The 21030-nt window shown below is 44.1% G+C and overlaps 7 protein-coding genes across 7 annotated transcripts in view; 3 read left to right on the top strand and 4 right to left on the bottom strand.

Moving 5' to 3' along the window:
- The window catches only part of PHALS_06640 (uncharacterized protein), a gene marked incomplete at both ends in the record, with an annotated part of 1191 nt that extends 79 nt beyond the window's left edge, over nt 1-1112 (bottom strand). Inside the window, one exon of the mRNA XM_024719963.1 lies at nt 34-1112. Coding sequence (XP_024585210.1) covers nt 34-1112 — 1079 coding nt within the window. The remainder of the gene's footprint in view (nt 1-33) is intronic.
- Nucleotides 1112-2102, top strand: PHALS_15205 (uncharacterized protein). Its single transcript, XM_036407229.1, has one exon. The coding sequence runs from the start codon at nt 1712-1714 to the stop codon at nt 1925-1927; it is 216 nt and encodes a 71-aa protein (XP_036263473.1). The 5' UTR covers nt 1112-1711; the 3' UTR covers nt 1928-2102.
- Nucleotides 2103-2261: 159 nt separating this feature from the next.
- Nucleotides 2262-5486, bottom strand: PHALS_06639 (EF-hand domain pair; the record flags this gene model as incomplete). Its single annotated transcript, XM_024719961.1, has 5 exons — nt 2262-4286; nt 4338-4398; nt 4462-4874; nt 4944-5366; nt 5427-5486. 5 exons carry the CDS (start codon nt 5484-5486, stop codon nt 2262-2264), a joined length of 2982 nt encoding a protein of 993 aa, XP_024585208.1.
- Nucleotides 5487-5654: 168 nt separating this feature from the next.
- PHALS_06638 (C2 domain) lies at nt 5655-6791 on the bottom strand (the record flags this gene model as incomplete). Its single annotated transcript, XM_024719960.1, has 1 exon — nt 5655-6791. One exon carries the CDS (start codon nt 6789-6791, stop codon nt 5655-5657), a length of 1137 nt encoding a protein of 378 aa, XP_024585207.1.
- A 490-nt stretch (nt 6792-7281) lies between these two features.
- Nucleotides 7282-7768, top strand: PHALS_06637 (uncharacterized protein; the record flags this gene model as incomplete). The annotated part of the gene is made up of 3 exons (XM_024719959.1): nt 7282-7298; nt 7429-7554; nt 7624-7768. The coding sequence occupies 3 exons, from the start codon at nt 7282-7284 to the stop codon at nt 7766-7768; spliced, it is 288 nt and encodes a 95-aa protein (XP_024585206.1).
- Nucleotides 7769-8465: 697 nt separating this feature from the next.
- Nucleotides 8466-15689, bottom strand: PHALS_06636 (Pleckstrin homology-like domain; the record flags this gene model as incomplete). Its single annotated transcript, XM_024719958.1, has 2 exons — nt 8466-15582; nt 15646-15689. The coding sequence occupies 2 exons, from the start codon at nt 15687-15689 to the stop codon at nt 8466-8468; spliced, it is 7161 nt and encodes a 2386-aa protein (XP_024585205.1).
- Nucleotides 15690-16283: 594 nt separating this feature from the next.
- On the top strand, nt 16284-17870 carry PHALS_06635 (major facilitator superfamily; the record flags this gene model as incomplete). The annotated part of the gene is made up of 4 exons (XM_024719957.1): nt 16284-16347; nt 16402-16574; nt 16632-17740; nt 17801-17870. The coding sequence occupies 4 exons, from the start codon at nt 16284-16286 to the stop codon at nt 17868-17870; spliced, it is 1416 nt and encodes a 471-aa protein (XP_024585204.1).
- Nucleotides 17871-21030: the final 3160 nt, after the last annotated feature.

Below are 21030 nucleotides of genomic sequence, written 5' to 3'. Positions count from 1 at the left end.
ATTATCCCTCCGTCGTTGGTCATTGCATTGTACGCAACAAGTTCACTGTAAGCAGTTATGAGTCTTTCAGCGCGCTCAGCATTAGCATTAGCGTCACCTGGATTGACCCAAAAATCAAGACCAGCCAGCCACGTGACCTCTTCACCTGAAACTGTGACGCGAAATTCCACGCCTCCAGCCTCACAGAATTCAGTGTAATTGGTAAAAGTACTATTTGTTAGCGGATTTTGAAGAGACGTGATGCCTACAACGTCGTCCAAAAGAATGTAGCCTAGCACCTCGTAAGAAAATGTACAAGTCTCGCCATCAGGTTCCACTCCAAGCGTACACAACCCACCGGCATACTCGGCACGACAGGCATCAGTCTTATTATCCCACCGATTTTGTGGGCAGCTATTGGGGAACGAAAACCAATAATTGTGCGGGTACGGTGCAATAACTTCGTTATCTTGCAGTGATCCACCAATGCAAAACCCTAACTCGGGCTGACCATTAACTCCAATGAATTGGTCACAAGCGTCCGGGAAAGTTCCATCGACATTGGGATGACATTGACCATCGTCCATTGGTAAAAATGGGCAATGCTCAATTGTAAAATCGTGTTCATCTGTCATGTTGGCATAGAAGTCTATTGCAGCTTTGGGTTGCACTATTGTTGTCTGGTAGAAAACCACGTACTTGATGTCATTTTTTCGTTTGCAATTTATCACAACTGATGAGTTGATACACTCGGCCTGAACATATTTAAGAGCTCCTTCGACGGCTGCCATATTGACAGTATCAAGCATCGCACGGTACTTGTCGTCGAATGTCGTGTGATAATCTGATACAAAGCGCTGCTTTTCAGCATTCCATTGGGGCATATCGCCCTGGACACGAGCTTGCAGCGATGTAACTTTTTGAAATTTCTGCGGTGTTGCCTCAGGGCGACCGTTTTCAATCGGACGGGTATGAACATAAGCGTGAGTTCGACAGTCGTGGTTAGCGAGCTGAAATCTTGAAGAGCTCGCATCAATAGAAACGGTCTCCCCATTAGTATAGGGATTATAAGTCGACCTATTGTCTGACGCAGCGAAAGCGAGAGCAGCTGTTGTGAGCTTAAATGTTCCCATGGTAAAGTTTAAGGTAAAGAAAGACTTGATCAGATGATTTTTCTGGTGTGTTGTCTACAGGTGATCGAGCAAATGAGGAAGTGGTAACAATTTATGCGAAAGATTCGTTGAGGCTTAGATGCATTAAGAGGAACCCAAAGACTGAAGTGGGTTACAGCGAGATGCCACATATTGGCTTAGTTTCAGATCGATGTTTCAAATGAGCGTTTGCAACATATATGATTGTGTGCATAGTAGAGTTTCAGATCCTCGCCTGTTCGTTTTCGAACCTTTCGACATTATCATCGTCTCATAACTTGATGTCTATTGAGCCGAATTTGTGACTCACCACGTGGCAAATAGGACTTTCAGATAGAAAAAAAAATTGTTTTTTGAAAGTATGCCATGTACCTCTATTTTAAAAGTATAATTGTCGAATGTACCATAGTTGTCATTGTTTTTCATAGCATTCCATCGACTCTTCAAGACTTTTTTGTTGCTCCTAACGAAGACTTTTTAAGTTTGATTCGTACTTCAACACATTTTGTAGTTTGGTGTCGTGGTCAAAAGTCGGAAGAAACGCAAGCATTCAGTTTTGTTATTAGTACTACTGTTTCGACATGGTGCAAAAGTTAAATCCTACTGTGTCTGCTCAGTCTTGCGTTCTATCTTCTGGTTGTCATCAGATCTTACTACATGATGACTCAAGCAAGATGTCCTATTTTGTCTCATCTTGCAAGAAAATCAGTAGTCGACATCCTTGCAGTCATTATAAACCAAAAAATCCTTTTCAAGGCGAAATAACAGCAATGATAGAAGTGAGTCGTACCGGGTAACAAAAAATGATCAAATTAGTTTAATCTTCAATGGTTGGCGCACGAGATTAAGCCCTGAGGCTCTTCAAGATGACGATCTTGGAAAAATTAAATACCATAACCTCAAATTCCGCGCTAATCATTCGATCTATTCTTTGCCTCGTTAGACTCTCCAACCTTCGATGCAGGATTTTAGCATCAGTCAAAACGTCGAATTTCGAGTTCTGCTCTGTTGAAAAGCTGTTGCAGCGGTCTTCATGCGTCAAGAAATCTGCTGCAATGCCTTAATTCGCCCGCGGGGAGCGCTCTTTTATCGATTGAAGTGTCAAAAATCAAAAATCAAAGCTAAGAACTTCTAATCATCAGCATGTATTAAATGCGCAATTTCCCAAAATCTCTCAAAAGTGACAACAACTTGTGAGTTATCGCTTGTTGGGGAGCAATCGTGAAAGTGCACAAGCTTTGTTTCAGCAAGAAAAGTAACCACTGGAGTTACTGCATCTACACTTCTCAAAAGTGCAATACAGCCGTCATCTGGGAACCCAAACTTGCTTTTTCGAGCAAATATCTTCATCATATACGTCTTTAAATCTGCAGTATCAAAGTAACCTTTATTGTCCACATCAATTTCGCGAAATAGCTTTTCAATGCCAGCTCTAGACTTTTCAAGACGAAATAATCGTTGAAAATGTTTCAAAACCCGAATTTGCAGTGCTTTTCGTGCCTGTCGTTGCTGATAATCCAAAAGATAAACAACAAAGCGAGCATAATCAATCGTGTGTTCGTATTGCTCCCTCGAAAACATTCGCTCCAGTACACATAATTCCCATTTTTGCAGTTCCCGATCATGACGAGATATAAGATGGTAAGCTTTATTCCAATCCTCACTTCGTATTGTACCATCGTGCAACTTGTCGAACTTCTTGAAAACTTCATTCGCTTCGACTATAGAATATGGAAGTCTCATACTGCTAACCATTGCATCCCAATCGAATAACGCATCAAAAAAAGCGTCGCAATTAATAACATTCTGAAGACAAAAGGTTGGTGCGTTTCCACTGATGTGTGACGATCGGTGCACGATGCTCTTTACAAAATCGTGCAAATCAAACCGATCGACATCGACGGCACCCGCTTCGTGCAACATCTTGCTCAACTCTTTTACCAGATCTTTATGAGAGATCCACCCCTGCGTTTTGCGGCTAACTTTGTCAAGTTTTCGACTCAAATCGTATCTTTGACAGCACTCTGCAATGATCTTCCTCAAATACTTCAAGTCATGTGTATTTGGAGGCCGAGCGGTCATGTTTGTGTCCCTCTCATAACGTTTTCTATCGAACCTGCAATTTCGTTCCAAAAAAGTTATCAATGCTTCTACACGAACTTTTCCATTCTTTTTGGACTCAAGTGATGCGAACAAAAACAGCATCTCGGCTAGAGTAAGTCGATTTGCGTTATTCTGGACCATAAACGCGTCATGAAAGTCCTGAAGTGAAAGCTTGTCTGATTTTTTTTCTATCGCATTGATAAAAGACTCAATCTTTTCTCGTTCAGGCAGAAGTTTTACGCGAATGTGTTTGAGAAATTTATTGTCATTAAGCTCAAAAGATCCAAAAACCATACTTAACAGCATATCATATCGTAAACTTGAACCAGCCTTACCATCATTTGGTACAGCCAAAGCTGCTTGTAAAACTTTCATATCATCGGCGGTCAAATGTCGACTAAATATTCTCTCGAAGTTTTTATATGAAATAGCATATGACTTGCCAGGGTCTAGTCTCGCCATGATTCTTTCAAGTTGAGCTCGCACCTTCTTTTCTAAACGGATGTCCCAGCCACATAAAGTCATATGAAGGTTGCGCCAAAAATCCCAATTCAAAGCTCGATTTGTATGTTCTGTTTCAATTAATTGCGAAGCAAGCAGAGAGCCCCCAAAAATTGCATCTAGCAGCTGATGATATGCGACACAATCACCCAAAAATGTGTCATCTACATGACGATGTATGAAAGGCTGAGAAAGCTGAATAATCTCGTGCTTTTCAAGCGGAAATGGTAACTTCAAAGCGTGATACTTGACCAGCTTTTTTTGGAACACTCGGATTAAATCTAAAAGTAGAATGCACTGGTCACCTCGGAAGTCATATTTGGAGCAAAGATTATCAATCAATAGGTGAGCCTTCTCACTTGTCGGTGGAAATCCGTTCTTCAAGTACTCATCAAGACAAGTCAATGACTTTTTCTTGACAGACTCGCGAATGTCGGGTTGTGCATAAATGAGAATATCCATCAACACATTGATAAAATCTTTGTAGTCAAGCTGAGCTTTTGTGTCAAAATTTAATCCCATGCATATCTCGCTAAGCCGCCGCTCATTTATCTTCAGCTCAAACTGGTCAGTCAAAAGCCAACAAAGCTGCTTTAAACTCACAAATCCAGTCATCTCAGCATCATTTTCGATCAGCAAATTTTCTAGTTGCTTCACACCGGCGCTACAATTTTTTTTTAAATCAAAATAATTTAAAAAGAAATCCAAAATAAACGATCGGACGTACAATTGGAGTCTGCTTGCTATCTCGACTAGCCCTTGTTCATGGTCATTGACAAATTGTGAAATTGAGCTGGAAACCGTATCATTTTTAATAACGGTAGTCGTTGCGACGTTCGGATTATCGGTAGCCGGCAAGATCTGATCTTTAGTTGACTTTATATCTGCTTGACGCCGTGAAGTCTTAGTCAAACGATCGACCGATTTAGGGCTGGTGACATGATGTACATAATTCGATTGGCTGCTAGAACGTAGGTTTGTATTCTGAAGTTTTCTTTTGTCGAATTTAAAGTGTGGTTCAAGACTCACTTTTGAAATGACAGAAGGTCGAGTTCTCCAGATATCAAGAGATCTAAGAGCATCACGAATATTCACCATAATCTCTCCACCTTGCTCAGTTGTAAATTGATACAAAAAATCCTGAATGTTCATCAAAACAATGATACATGATACAATTTTCAAAACCATTTGCTTACACAACGACAGTACCTCCATCTCTTCAGTAACAGGATCTAGACCGTTTGCTGGCTCTGGATCGAGATTGTAAAGAACTTCGCAAACATTTTCGAAAGACACCAACGGTTTTCTACCAACGTCTCCAGTCGAAAACTTTTCGCACAAATCCAGCGGTGACAAATTTCTTTCGCGCATAATGCGCTGAAACCACTGGTTTGGTGATTCGCTTTGACGCTCGCGACCGAGCAAGGAGTGAGTTGCTGTTTCTTTCAAAATTCCTCGATGGTCCTCTCGCTGAATTCGGTCATTTTGCCGAAATTCCTGTGCGGACGATGGTCGCTTCGAAACTAATTCCTGTCGGGACGGTAATTTCATACTCAGCGACAGCGATGCAGGAGAAGGCTGTCGATCCTCGTGGCAGCTAGATAGTTTTGTAAACGCATGAAAATCATATAGCTAGACCAGAAGGAATAATGTGATAGGAGCTAGCACAAGATTAAAGAAGATGAAATATACTTTTGTTTCCACATTGTTCTGAGCATTTTGAGTCGAGATTGGCGGTCCATGGCGTGACATCGCAAGTCATCGACGACTATGGACAATAATAGCATTACAAATAGAGCTAAAATTGAAACTCAAAGGTGATTGTGATGTTAATCGCATGGATATTTGAGCTGCGCGAAAGGAATCTTAAGTACTGTCAACATTAATATTCGATCAACGAACTGCTAAAGCTAACGCTTTTTACGCCCAGGCATCAAGGATCTCCTGACGGGCTTTCTTGAGCTCCTCGTCGTCGCGATCCTTGGCTTCAATCGAGATGCCTGGGAAATTTACCTCAAAAAGCTCCTTTAACTTAGGCAAATCGACCTTGGGCGGAGCATACGTGCCGCTGTTGTTGTCGATCACAAGCTTGTACTTGCCAAAAAGATTTTTTTCGATGTGAAACTCCCCTGCGTACTTAACTGCGAAGGCGGCGCCAGAGTGCAACATGTGCTTAGATAGCATGTCCTTAAAGAAAGCTGCACCCGTCTCAGAAAAGTACCAGCCCGTAGGAGTGATGGCATACGTAAACAGTACACGCTTCTCCAAACGCTGGCCGTAATTGATCAGCTTGAAAAAGTCGGACGATTCTTTAAGGAGACCGTATTGTGTGGTACTTGCGTGTCGATACACGACTTCGTGCTCAGTGGCAATGGCTTTCCGCAGCACAGGAGATTCGGGATGGTCAGGAGAGAAGATCTTCTGGATGGTCGGATAATTTTTATTCCATTCGTGATCAGTTGGCAGCAAATGAGGAATGTTATGCAGTTGAACGTGGAACGCCGACGCCTGCAACTTGTCGTCATTCGTCATGGTTTGAGTCAATATACCAGAAGTTGAGCTGATGTGCTCCGAGTAGTGCACCGGACCGTACTGCTGCAATTGATCGTCACCGTGCGCTTTGGTAAAGTGTGACTTGACATTGACGATAATACTTCCGGCTGGCTTCTCGTTTCGGTGGATAGGTAATTCGAACGTCGTAACTGAGCCGTTTGTATTTGTCGCAGTAAATTGCGTCTGTCCGAGGGCATCGTCTCCATCAAAGTCTTCGTCCAGAAGAAAGAGTTTACAGACAGTGTCGGGTTTGACATTTCTAAAAAAAAACTTCTCGTTCCACACGGGCTCGCGTGTGTCAAAAATGGGTCGAGTCCAAGCCACTTTTTGACCCGCCACCTCTATTAACGCATAGGCGTCGCTGGAACTGATTTTGCCCTTGATTGCAGCCTTCATGTCGAAATAGTCACCAGCTGCGATGTTTTTGGCGGATACAATCTCGAGTTCGACATCAAGAACCGAGTTTTCGACGTCACATTCGGGAGATGATGAGGAATTGCCCATTTTCGGTTAAAGTGGGGGGGAACGCAAGTTGAAAAGTGAGTGGCTTCAACTCATATCATTGGAAGATTGCAAATGCCACGTACCCATTTGCTTGCGACATGAAAATATCCAATGTACATAGATTACGGCTGCCTGTTGAAAAAGAAGTACGAGTGAGCTATCTGATTTTTCATTTAGAATCTCTTTGTCAGTTTGATTTTCTTAAATAGATTTTGTAAAGTATTTACAATGTCTACTTTAACTTGCACATCAAGTTGACTAAATTTTGGTAAAAGTGAAAATCAGTCTCGTCAGCTGCTTCATGCATGCTCCAAGCTTCACTGATAATAGACTTAAATTATTTATTTTATTCTTTGGTGCTGCAGAAAAATCAAGTCCAAGCAAATATCACCGCTTTGCTTTCTCGTCCTCTTTAAGCCCTGGCGATCCATCCGTTCGGGGCTCGTTACTGGACGCAATCGACTAGACGAGATTGTTGATATATTAACGTATGCATGCTAAGCGCCTGTTCTGAAGGCTAGAACGCTTTTGTCTTCGCGTAGACTCACTGGTCACTGCTGACTAAGCTAGAGTTGGAGACTACTAACCGAAGGGACAATTGCCGTTTGGTGCTAATACGTCTATTACAACTCCATAGCGCTACTCATCACATATCAAGCGCGCCCCAAATTATCTTTCGGCTTGCTGCTCGCCATACATTAGACCATCACGACGATATAACTCTCCAGCGTTTGCAGTCCTATTTAAAGAAGCTGCGGAACAGGTGCGACTATACTAGTAGGCTTTGTCTATCTTGTCATTTTTTCAACGAACTTTTTGATGCATCTTCTAGCCTTCAAATCTATGAAAACTCTCTTCGCAGAACAACAACGCTGACTTTATCTTACTGCTTCCAACGAAGGACTTTAGAAGTATACTTAGACGTCGATGTTGACATGGCGGACGGTTGGACATCTGCTCCATTTTTGCTTAATTAACGTGATTTTCAGCGATTCATTTCGAGCTCGTCTGCATGAGATGGGGGCAAATGCATCTTACCATGCGCTGGATGTTAGAGCTGCCAATGCCGCCAATGGCTGTTGGCATAGACGATGAGGTAGTGTCGTATCACCAAAACACAAAAATATGTATGGTTTTGTTTTCGATTGGCAAACATTTACCCAGATCATGCATCACCACGCTGCAAAAGCACGCATAATTTGGGCCCAGCTAGCTACGTACTTAATACAATAATCGACCACCACAAAAAAAAATGTTGCCTAACCTTCTTCTCTCCCTACTATTCGTATAGTAAAAAATCTATCAACGGTGCGCATGCATTCCACAAGGGAAAACTAGGTATCACATGTCGTTCCTGTATTGACATACATACGATATATAGCGCACTCAATCATCTTTTTTGCGTCATCCGACAGCAGAATTACATAATAATGGTCCTGATGTTTGGCAACAAATCCATAGCCAGTTCTGGAACCAATTTTGTGGTGAGCGTACCGTCGAAATGCGATTAAAGTGCATTTATTGGCTGTTTTACTTAGCGACTTTATTGCAAACGCCTAAGACAAATATTACAATGAATTCACTCAATAGTCTGATATTATTGCTCATCTCTAGCCAGGGTGAATTTGATTTTCAAAGTCTCAAAAACTGTATCAATCTTTTTTCGCATTTGAGTTATAGTGGCAATTCACGGTAGCCATCGTTCTCGAAGTAATCACAAGTGTACAACGGGTCACATGCTGCCGCAGTCGAGGAGTATCCAGGAATACCCAGAGGTATTATCTTATTTCTGCCATTCGTTTCGGCCGAGCTTGAGGGAATGCACCGGAAACAATACGTAAAGAAACTTAGGATTGAAAAATCCTTCTGTTGGGGCTCAATATCGATCTTATCGATCGACAACATGTCTGGACAGCCATCCATATTTTTCGATCTTGATCGCTCATGCAGCGTGAACTCATCTTCAACATCATCGTCGTCTTCGCTGCTGCTCAATCCTCCGCTGGCACTTTGTATCGCTTCTCCAAGAAGCATCGACAAGCGTCTGGCATCCGACTTCACCTCGTAGAATTTGCTCTTGATAGCATTACGAGCAGCTTCTTCCGTTTCATGATCCTTTATCGACTTCTCAACGTATTCAGCCGTTTTTTTCTGGACTAATACCTCATCTTCAACAGCATTCACCCAACATTTGCACTCGACACCTGATCGAGCTCTGCACTTGAATTGTCTTTCTCCATCTACGCGAATTATAAACGTATTTGTGGAGGTGCTGTCACCGCCATTATCAATTGCTATCCCAAGCAGCTCGTATATTGCCACAGGACTAGGCGCTTGTTTTGACGAAACTGCTTGAGCTTGATTCGCGTATACAAGCCAATGAGATCCCATAAGAACGCAATAGCGGAATTTCCAGCGCTTTAACGATTTCATTTTGACTCCTCTTTTGACAGATTTATGCCTGTCTTTCACCTGCAGATAACCTTCCATTCGAGCACCAGATATAAATGGCAAAGTAGCATCACGAGAGATTGAGGATTTTGTCATTCCCTTTGTCGTTGCAGCAGTAATGTCACTTTTCCATTGAGATGCGAGTTCTGATGTCTTTGCGATAATCTCCAAATAAACACCATTGCTTGTCTCAACTCGAAAGCCTGTCTGTGGAACATTTCGACCCAGGCTAGTAAATACTGGATGCCAATTATTCACTCCTACAATTTTGTGCTTTTCCATTGCCATATTGAACAACTCCTCTTCGCTCCAGTCATCCATGCCACACTTTTCTGAATAAATTGTTAACGTGCTATCGTCGAGCATTACAAAGCGCTCATGCCAAGTGGATCCTACACTTTGGGTCCGCACTTGAAGATATCCTTGATTTCGTATTCTTTTATCGGTAGAGCCGAATGTGTTGTCACTTTCATCATCTGTGACTGCAGCAAGATGAGCTGTCACATCGTGAGTGAATTGTCGCTCTGAAAAATGCAGCAATCGTTCTGTATCATATTGAAGTTCATGGTGCATTGCTTGGATCCACTGATTTTTTGCGTCAACGGTTGGTGCAGTGAAGTATAAATTGCAACGAAATTTTTTAACGCGAATCTTCAGTCCAGAAGTTTTAGGTTCCTTGTTTAGCGCCAACCAGGATGTAGTCGGCGCTTCCCACGATGAACATGCTGTGATTTCGATGTCAAGAGACGGAGGCTGGTCATCCACTGACAAAGTCAGATCTTGGCTTGATGCAGATATAGAAGCAGCAGTTGCTGCAGCTTCTTGAGAGGAATAACAACGCAAACGGCAGCCAATGAGAACTGCGTATACTGGTACTGTTGCTTTCATTTGTGAGCTACGAATATGAGATCCAGACATCTGCCACGGAGTCAAGATACCCTCCATAGCTGCAGTCGTAAAGGCGAAATTCGACCTCTTTGCATCTATATTACTGCCGTTTGAAGTCATCGATATCTCATCAAATCCACTGTCATTGATATTCTCTGCACCCTGACAACTATTGCTGTTAGTTACGTTGCCTATTGCTATGTCTTCAGAAGATTCTTGCATCCCCTCTGCAAATGACAGCAAAACTTTCTCATCCCTATAAGTCGCCAGGCTTTTAGCATAATTGATCCCTTCGGCAAATGCATTCATCCATTGATCATGTTGCGATTGAGCAGTGAGGAAAGCTGTCAAAGTCTCACTATTCTTTACTTTGTCGCTCGCAGTTGTATCGTTGCTTTCATCTAGAACTCGAAGCACGACAGTAAATGTATCGGAAGACAATGAACCATCGCCAGTAGCCTCGGGAAAGAATTGCTGTACCCTTGACAGCATCTTTGAACTGTGCGGGCGCGCACGAACAAATGCCCCATTGTCAGGCAACTCAACTGCTTGTGCTTTATAAATTGGCGCGAACTGGTGAAAATACGAGCTTTCATCTGTATAGATAGCAACAATTGCTCGTACATCCAAAACAACGAAAAAGTCGTGCGGCTTTTGAGTATATCCACTTATATCAGAAAAAAGTAAAGAAGAATCTGGATGAAGGGACAGATATCCAGTCATCAGGACCTCGTGATTCGTTTGGAGTTGGGCGACAACTGCTTGAGGTGATACGACGACCCTAGGATCACTTACTTCTTGCTTTTGCCTTTCTATGAGACTTTTATGTCCAGGAGACAAGGGCGCTTTGATTTCCAGCAATTGGTCCTCAATCAGTTCCAATGCTGCAGCTTGTTCTGCTCCATATCGAAGGTGACGAATCCAATCTGCTCGTTCTACATCCGTGGCAGCACTGCAACTGAGTATAAATTGTTCTTGCGTAACAATCTGAAAAGGAAAACGAGGTGCTCGATTTCCTGCAATCACTGGCCAACAACGGGCTCCAGGAATCCACGCTCGAGTGTTCAAGACCGTAAATCGGGTCTGCGTCTCTCCTCCTTTTGTCAGTCCCCTTATCACAATCTCGTTGCCATTTTCCAGTGCCACACTGCATTCTTCAAGTGCAGTCGCCACTTCTCTACGTTTCCAATGCATAACTTGAGAACAATCAAAATCCATTCGCAATAGCAAGAATCCCTGTTCGGTAATATCGGAATCATCGCTGCCGATTAGACGGTGCTCCTCCGCTAATATACTCTGAGCCAAGACCGTGTCTAAGGCTGCACGTAGCACTTGTACCCATACTCGCTTTTCCATAGCATCACTAGCTTTAAAATGTAGCCATTCATGGTCACTTGTCTCCACTGCGAAACAATTGTTTGCAACGACATCATTATCATCTTTAATAGCCAAAATAAGCATATCTTCTTTTGCTCCAGCACTTCGACTTTGAAATTCCTCACGTGTAGCATACAGACTCATACATAAACCATCAACAGCAACATATACACTTTGTACTTGTTTCCAAGGCACCCTCGAGATGTTACTCGATGTCTTTTTCAAGTATCCATCTAATTTTAAGGTTGCAAGAGCTGTGACCTCTTTCTGATGAGGTGGTATGAGAGTTAAAAGACTTTCATCCGTGGCTAAATTCGTTCCATAAGCTTCATCAATAGCTTGAAGAAGTGCGAACTCACGCAGAGAGTAGCAGCTCAAGAGCAAATCCAAATCAATGAGCTTCGATGGGTTTCGCACACGATAGAAATCGGCTAATTTGCTGCGAAATTGATCTCGAAGTCGTCGGTCGTGCTCACTTTCACTAGTATCATCCCTTTCACGACGCTGATCCTGTTGCACAAGTGCAATTCCATGATGAAATGCGTCGATCCACTTTTGCTTATCCTTTGCTGAAGAGGCAGCACAAAAAAATGTTTTGCCGTCCTTCGTTTCGAGCTCCATCGCATGTTTGTACGTGTGGGTGGAAGTTTTACCATGCCAATCACTCACAATATCTACATGAAAAAAACCCAAGCGATTCGTTGTGGCACCACTGTTAGGGTTTTTACTATCATCGTGAGTGACATAGTACGACAATTCATTCCGTACCAACACACAATATCTCTTTCGCATGGACGGAATTTTGTGTCCGCGTTTCATTAGATAACCCTCCATCAGAATATTTGCATCTGACGGAACGTCTAATGACTTGTTTGATACTATACGCTGATGATTTTCGGCAAAATTCGTTGCGAGAACAGTACACAAAGACGTGCACACAGGATCGATGGCTAGTTCGCTTTTGTAGACTGTGTCAATTTGTTTGAGTAACGCACCCTCACGCCCTTCAAACGACTGAAGTAGCGAGTCGACCTCGTTAACCTTTAAGGGATTAGACTTTGCAAAAACGGCTGCAATTCGAAGGCGTAGTTGCTCAAGAGCACTGATCACATCTTTGACCGGCTCCTCACCATCAACGTCCACATTTGACTGCCTTGCCAGTATAGTGCATATTACTTGCGTCCAGTCGTGGAAAAACTCCACAGCATCAGCGCGAAGGAAAATTACACCGTTATTCTGAGTTTCTAAGTGAAATTCTAGTTGTTCAGCCAGTTTTGTTGTCACTGGATGTAAATTCACCGCCACATCGGACATTATAACAATGTTGCGATTGACGCTGTCGAGACATTGCCATGTGGTGCCATTCAAGACACAAAAACACTTGCGATATGATGGTATTACGAGTGGATGGTTTACGGACAGGTACCCTTCACGGTAGAAAGTAGCATTTGGCAGACCAGTTGGGGGCAATAAAGCGGCAAAATTTAAATCCGAACTGACTTCAGTGCCGTATGTGGCATCTAAAGCCAGCAACAATTGTCGTTCTCGTCCTGCAAAGCCTGAAAGGATTGTTTCCACATCGTTGACTCGTTTTAAATTATAACACTCGTAATATTCAACTAATTTTCGCTGCAAACTTGAAGGTTGCGGTTGTTTTGAAGAAAACGAAGAATCTCGCAAAACAATTGATTCCGAAGCCTTAGGCACTGAAGCTATAGAATTTTGCAATCTTGTCATCCACTGTTGCTTTGCTTCAGTTGACGTTGCCTGGAGAACCAGCAACTCGATAGACGACTTCAAGCATTCGTTTCCACCTGATATGAAAAATTGCAACCTTTGATTTTCTAGTCTCGTCCCACTCCTCGTTGGTGACGGCACTGGATAGTCATGAATTCCAGTCACTAAAAATACGTTCAGTGGTGCATCAGCTCTACTACGAGCTTCTGAATCAAAGCGCCCAAGACGATTTCCAGACAGAACACAATAACTTGGGGTGGAGTCGTTATTCCACGTAAGCCAGTCGGAGTAATCACCCGAATGAGCTTCCAAGGGATCAGGAATACTTTGAGGCAATATGGCAGGAGGTGACGGCGATTGTGTCACTAGAAATGCTAAACAATTTTGCACAATGCTACTTTCACCCATTGACGTACCGTAAAGACGGTCCAAGTGCTCGACGAGTGCTTGTTCACGTCCTTGATACCGCGTCAGAAGCATCGGAACATCGCTTAACTTGCTAGGACTATGCTCACTATAGTATTGTTGCAATACGACCAGAAATTTATTTTGTGCGGAATCATATGAAAGCTGCTTCGTTACCCAATCCTCTTGATCTGTTGCTACAGATTGCAGTGCTACCTGACTGTCACGCTTATCATTAGGATGATTTTCCTCTGTGGCTTGTTGTACACCATCAATCCAGCGTTTCATCTCCTCAGAGCTAGGTGCACTGCAGTGAATACTTTGAAGTTGGCTCGTTTGTAGTATAAATCCGTGGTCGTAATGTAGTATCGGAGCATGTCCATCCCATTTCGAAACTTTAACGATATTTAATGTGCTAGTGTTACTCGATATCTCTTGATGTGTGGCAAAAGTGTAAAGGGTTAGTGCTCGAAGTACGCAGTACCGATTCTTCATTAACTTCTCTTCCGACGTCTTAATGACCAAATAGCCTTCAACAACCACTTCCGATCTCACTTTGTTCGAGGATGCAAAATTTGTAGCAATGTTTCCTGCTTCGTTTGCCACTGCTTTTGTTACATTTTCATAGCTCTGTCGTTTTGGCGATGGCGGCGTGGCTGCCAACAAGTCGAAGGAATCTCGACGCGACTTTGCGGCTCGAGCACGATGAGGAGACAGAGGAGGCATGGTGAGTCCAATGTGAAGAGCTGCCATCCATTCTTTTTGGTCCTTCATGAGTGGTGCACTACAATGTAGTGTCTTTCCTTCAACGGTAAGCACCGCAAAAGTATTGGGGTACTGCTCGTTCATTCGAGTCCGAGGAGATGTACTGAACGGTACTACAATTCTTCGAATCGGAGACGTGGATCGAACTCTGCCATCCCACTCGGACACGTCAGCTACGTGTAATACGCCGTTTGGTGCTTCCATCTTGTGTACGTACGCATCTTGATCTGCATACCAACATAGCGTGTTGCCAGTAAGAACATAGTAGCGACGGTGCATCGTCGTCCGCATTGGATGTTGGCAAAGTAAATATCCTTCCACCAATGGATCTAGATGCGAGCGCCGAGTACTTGCAGCACCGTCATCCCATGACGCCAGGCGTCTCGTTCTTTGCTTTGAAAATTGCGCATCCTCCAAACTTTTAGTTGCCGCTTGACGAAGATTTTTGCTCTCTTCCATGCACTTTTGCACCCGTTGCACGAGGATTAGCTGCTCATTTGAAATGTCTTTGATTTGTGCTTGCAGCAACTCAATATGTCGTCTATAAGTAGCCTCGACACTGTCTGCCACTTCCACTTTGGCTGCTACTCGTTCCCTTTCTTGATTTATGGAAGAGTTTTTAGTCTGTACAATCTCTTCCTCTAGTGTCTCTTTCAGCGTCTGTAGTTTCTCTTTTGCCTCATATCGTAGCGTCTTTGCAGACTCCAGTTTTGTGTTAAGGCCAGCAATTATTAAACGATTCTGTTGCAATTCTTTTTCAACATTTGCCTGTTCTCGGTGATGTCGTCCAGCTGCTTCCACAGCTTCAGTGGCAAGTTGCACTCCTTGTCTGTGACGCTCTTCGTCTCGACTGATCTCATCCTGCGCCTCAGCAATCTCTTCTTCTGCTATACGATCAGGTTCCTTAAGTGCGTATTGCACTGACGAGAACCAAATCTGTTGCATCTCGATTGACTCTGCTCGACATTGAAGTGTGCCGCAACCTTCTGCGTCCAAATATTTGAGAATGATGTGTGAAGGATGCGTCGGTTCGGACAAAGAACTTAAAGGCATCTGTAAGTCAGTTATCTCAACCACTCGTTTAGGCGCAGCCCCTGAACGTTGAGCTTCGTCTTGAGTGGGGTAAAAGGACAACATGGTGCCTTTTAGTACGGCATAGTATCGCTTCCTGTATGCAAAATTTTAATTGATTTAAGCTGAGCTATTGACTAGGTATACAACTGATACGTACATGCTAGGAACCTTGCGGCCTCGCTTCCAGAGATACCCTTCCATGGATCGAATGGCTCAAAGTATATTGAGGTATGAAAAGGCGCAGATAATATATTGGACACCAATGTATGATGTGTAAATTGATGCGGTCGGTGGCGTGAACGATATAACCGTCAGAGATCACAGTCGCACTGACACAGCTACTGTTGAAACTAATACTAGTATTGAATATGTGACTTTACAACCGTTAGCGTGGCGTATTCCAATCGTCTACTGACGAAAACAATTTAGACTGCGGACATGAAAGTATTGCTCGAATAGTGTCAGACCGCATAATGAATATTCAGCGTGGTGGTCGATAAGTGCTTGCCCAGAGCGTACCGTCCATATTGTAGCGTGTGCAACTTTGAGACTACTAAAATATACTAGCGCGAGCTGTCGAAGGTAAAGTCTACATTATCTTGCGCGCAGACGTGAAACAATTTGCTGGATGCTTGAGGGGATCTAGAGAATTTAGGTTTAATCATTTTCTTACAAATAATGTTCCTTTACCAGCTTTTTATGTCATAATCTTAACAACGATGTAACTAACTCTATCGCGTATGTATTCTGTATTTAAAATCTCGCGTTGGTTTTGAAACAGAAGTGTTGCTTGCAATGCATGACCAGATCGGCGACACAAAAATGCCGATGATGGTTTACGATGACACGTCCAGTGGAGGTATTTGAAAATCTCAGTCAATTACACGCTCTAATTTAACAAGTGATCGTGTAGATTACGGAACGATTTTAAGACAACAGGACAAGTTTGATCCGAGAGCACGCCAAGATGCCATTACTAAATGGTTTATGTTGGCAATTCTGTCGATTCTGACTGCTGTTAATCAGAGCATTTGCTATTCGTACGCACCAATCGCGAGTATCGTTGAGAAGCACTGGCAAGACCGAGTAAGTGACCAATGCTCGTCCTGCTCATCGAAACTAATACTCTTTGGTGTTTGTTAGCTTCATTCAACCGAGCTTATCACTGTCTACTTTATTTCGTACATTCCGTGTTCACTTGTGGGCTCTTGGATAATGGACAAGAAGGGATTGCGCTACGGTGTCGTGCTCGGTAGCTTCTTGCAGACGATCGGTGCCGCATTGCGCTACTTTGCGTGTGCTTTTGAATTAAATGGAGAAATTTACATGACCTTAATCGGACAAATTTTGGCCTCTTTCGCCATGCCATTTATGGTGAATTCTCCGGCTGTGCTATCTGCTAACTGGTTCCCGCCTCAGTTGCGTGCAACATCGACTAGTGTCGCTGTCAATGCCAACGCAATGGGCACAGCATTTGTTTATCTTTCTGCTCCCTTTGTGGTGCTCTCTGCGAACGATATTTCGTACTGGAATCTTTCTGTTACAATCTGTGCAGCTGGATCTTTCTTGCTTGCCTTCTTCTTTTTTCAGTCCTTCCCGAGAAGTGGTTTGGCGCCTTCTGTCATATCGAACGTGCAACTTCGTGAAGATTACGATTGGAGTCAGTGGGCTACTTCGTTCACGCATACTGGCTTTTGGCACACATTAGTGGCTTTTTCTGTAGCTGAATGTATTTTGAATGCAATGTGTGCACTTCTGGGAAAATTCCTAAGTGTTGCCCATTTTTCCAAATCACAAATTGGGGTCGTAGGTGCTGCATTTATCCTGAGCTCTTTGGTGGGTGGTCAAGTGATCAGCCATTATGTGGATAAGAAGAGAAATCATCAAACAGCGTTACAATTGTGTCTACTTCTGACAGCTGTGGCGATTAGTTCCTTTCGACTTGTTCCAAAGGTCAATGTTCACGCGACACTTATAAGTCTGATGTTTCTTGGGGCAGCTCTTGGTCCCTTGCAGCCGATTGTCCTCGAATTGGGAGTCGAGTGTGCATACCCAACTAGTGAAGCCACTGTCGCTGCACTACAACAACTCTGTGGCAACTTCTTGTCTGCGATTATCGTGCCTGGAATGAGTGCGCTACGTCGAACTCACGTAGACACTACGGGTCACGTGCCTCCCAAGTATTTTTTTGCGAGTCCAGAGTGGGGCATGGTTTTCATGGCTACCGTGACTTTTATCATCTTCTGCTTCTTGTGCGTTGTTTTTATCTATATTGTTCTTATAAACTTTTATACTGACAATGTGCCATGTAGTAACGGCACCTTCAAAAGACGTGCTTATGAAGAGTCGAAGACTTCTAATACAGCTAGGATCGAGATTTAAATTCTCAATCGGGGAACCTTCAAAACCAGATTCTAGGTTTATCATAAATACTCATCAAAATTGTAAAATCAATATGAGCTTGTAAGTAAATAGCCAAATGTTATCAAAAAAATAAATATGCTAAAAATGTCCTTCCTGTAACACGAGGTGCAGCCACGTGACGAAATTTCCCACCAATGCTACTCAGTGATCAATTTGAAGCCCATTTTCATGCGAAACAAAAGTATGTATTTGTGTGCTTCAGTTTCGATATCAAATGCATGATAGAAGTATCGTCGTCAAATAATCTTTTTGCCCCACCATGGTATTCAGCGAGCTCTTATGATCGTGGCATTTCGTATTGGAATGTCTAGAATCGAATCAAGTTGCCACTTGACTCTTACAAAATCCTTCCTGTTATGCTTTACTTGCCAAATTTCATATCGTAGCGCTGATAATCTAATTACGGTTTTTGCTTCGAGGCCAAACGATTCTTTCTTACTCACCGCTGTTTCACAAGAAAATGCTGACTGATGCGCTTAGAGATGCTGTTGATTGTTTCCTTCATACCATATGAGTTTGATTGACTCACAAACAACGAACCATCATAGTCAAGCTCTCGGCGTCTGCTTTCAGCACTGCACACCCGATGGCAAGAAGCGTCACAGACGACACTGAAAGGGTGATCGGGGTCTGGCAACGGCAGTATTGGTGCTTGAAGAAGGCTGTATTTGACCCTGTCAAAAGCCTACCGATGCTCGGTGTTCCAACACCATTCCTTATCTTTTTAAAGGAGATTCGACGATGGCCATGACATTTCCGCATAATTTTGCGCTATACTTATGCAAGTAGTTGTCGAGGCCAAGCCACGTGCGCAAGTCCTTTAATTCTTTGGATCCGACCGGTCCACAGTGGCCTTAACCTTAGCGGGATCCGCTCGCGCCACGCTTCCCAATGAAGCACCCTAAAAAGGAGATTACTTTCGCCGTAGATGCACTTATTGGCATAAGCATACAGCTTATTCGTGCGCTTGCACTCGAATACCGCTCTTAACGGACGATGAGGATTTTTCCATCCATCCTCCCGTACTTTGCACGACTGTGGACGAAGATGCCGTCGAAGTATGCCCGGTGGGTCCTGAAAACTGCGTTACAGACGATTGTATGTTGCTGAGCATTTAACAGCCATTGGGGCACCATCAGCCACTTCTGGGGCAGCACTCACCGCTGTCAGCGATATATCACTCCCTCTCATGAGCACTTGGTAATACCCATCGACTAAGTCGAGTGCTATGTACTTCGAACACCCTACCCATGTTATTCTGGAGAACATCCTTCCTAAATATCGACGTCTGTGCCGAATTGGTAGCAGCTAGCTTATTGTAAGCGTGAGCAATACGCCGCTTGCCGTTTGGCTTCCGGACACAAAATGTGGGTGTCGAATACGAAGACTAACTGTCACGCACCATACTATGTCGTGCTTCGCACGAAAATAGGCGTCTCTGACGTCACATGACTCCTTGGGCAGGGGCCATTGGTATATACGCAGTATTTGGTTCCCGGGACCAGTTCAATCACATGACACACTCCTCGGTCCGGAGTTAGGACCGAAGGCTGGACGTCGTCTCTGGAGACGATGTCTTCGAAATTCCTTTACCAGTAGATCATACGGATCCAGGGGATCCTTCAGGATCTCTGATCTACTTTGTGCGTTTGGTACCTTCTTAGCTTCGTCTATAACAGCTTCACTTGGAAGGGAGGACGAGTTAGTCTGCTCGTTCGGTCGTATAATGACCACTTTGGCTAGATTGCCTGTCTTCAAGACAATGCCAAACTTTTCGAAGGATATCTCGTCCAGCTCAAGAATAGCACCCACCGCGGGAATAGCCTCGAGGGTGACGTCGCCGTCTTCCTTTCCCGTCATACCGTTGACAAGGGTATATAGCTGCGCGCTATCGTCTACGTAGACGCACCCTGGGTAAGGGTCGACGCCCTGCGTCTTGCAGATACATACGGCTTTGCCGTCTCCTCTTTATAGAGGTTTTACGTTTCATCGAGACTAGTGGGAAAACGACCTCGATGTCGTCCAGTGTCCCCACTCCCTGCTCCATCGGAGCCTTGATGTTATTAACAATCTCCGATGAAGAGCTGCTATTTCCGCAGTCTTCGTCCAGTGGATAACGTGTCACTCCACGCGCATTAGAAGGGCCTTGCCCAGGATGCCTTGGAACTCGTCCGACCATGCCACCCTTGGCATGCAGCAACTGCTTCGTAACAAGAGCAGTGCTCGTGACTTTCGTGCCACTCCACGTGCATCGCTGGGGCCTTGCCCTCGATGCCCCGGCCCTTGGCCGACCATGCTACTCTTGACATGCAGCAACTGTTTTGTTTCTTGTTCAGTGTTCAGTGGGTTACGTGCCACTCCACATTTAGCCTGCGACCCATGCTCGGGGCTCTTGTCCAATACACCTTTGATGTTCGAAAACTGAGATACTCTGATTTCAACACGTTGTCAGTCCCGGTTCAGTGCCCACGACAATGGCGCTTCTGCTTCGTAGCAGATGTATTTTCATGACTCATTAAAGCTCCACCAGGATACGTTCGCGTGGCGCCCAAGTTCTTCAACCTCCGATTAATCCATGGCTCATGGTGTTCCAGCAATTCCATACCAAGGGTAAGGTCATACCTTGCATCCAGCTCTGAGTCTAGACAGTGTTCCACACTATCGAAGTCAAGAAAGTTGACATCGAGTTCTACAGGGACTCTTGGCGCAGTGACACATTTCCCAGTCGCTAAGTGAACAGTAACGTAGTCACTCAGCCGCGCTTTGAGCGCCTCAACATTCAGCTGAATTCTTAGATCGTGGAGCGCCGAGCATTATTGCCGGACGCCCCGGATCGATCAGGATTTTCCTTGGCTTCTCAAAGCGCCTCACGGTCGCTTCCACGACCAGCAAGCCCGGCTTACATACACGTTCCGTGTCTAAGAGCACGGAGCTCTTCGGGGCTGGGTCCTGTTGACCTATGCCTCCCTGAGGCTTGATAGAACCCAGTTCTTCCCCCGTATGTCGCCCCGCGCCTACTGAGTGGTGTCGTTTCCCCGCGACGAACCAGACTGGTAGGCGTTGGGCGATGGTTCGAAGAACCTTGACACGCCTTGCCCAGGGGGCAGCTGTTCCGAAA

The sequence above is a fragment of the Plasmopara halstedii genome (genome assembly GCF_900000015.1).
Source record: "Plasmopara halstedii genome assembly, contig: Scaffold_3060, whole genome shotgun sequence".
Taxonomy (NCBI): domain Eukaryota; phylum Oomycota; class Peronosporomycetes; order Peronosporales; family Peronosporaceae; genus Plasmopara; species Plasmopara halstedii.
Note: the sequence above shows the minus strand (reverse complement) of the source record. Positions and strands in the feature narration are given on the sequence as shown.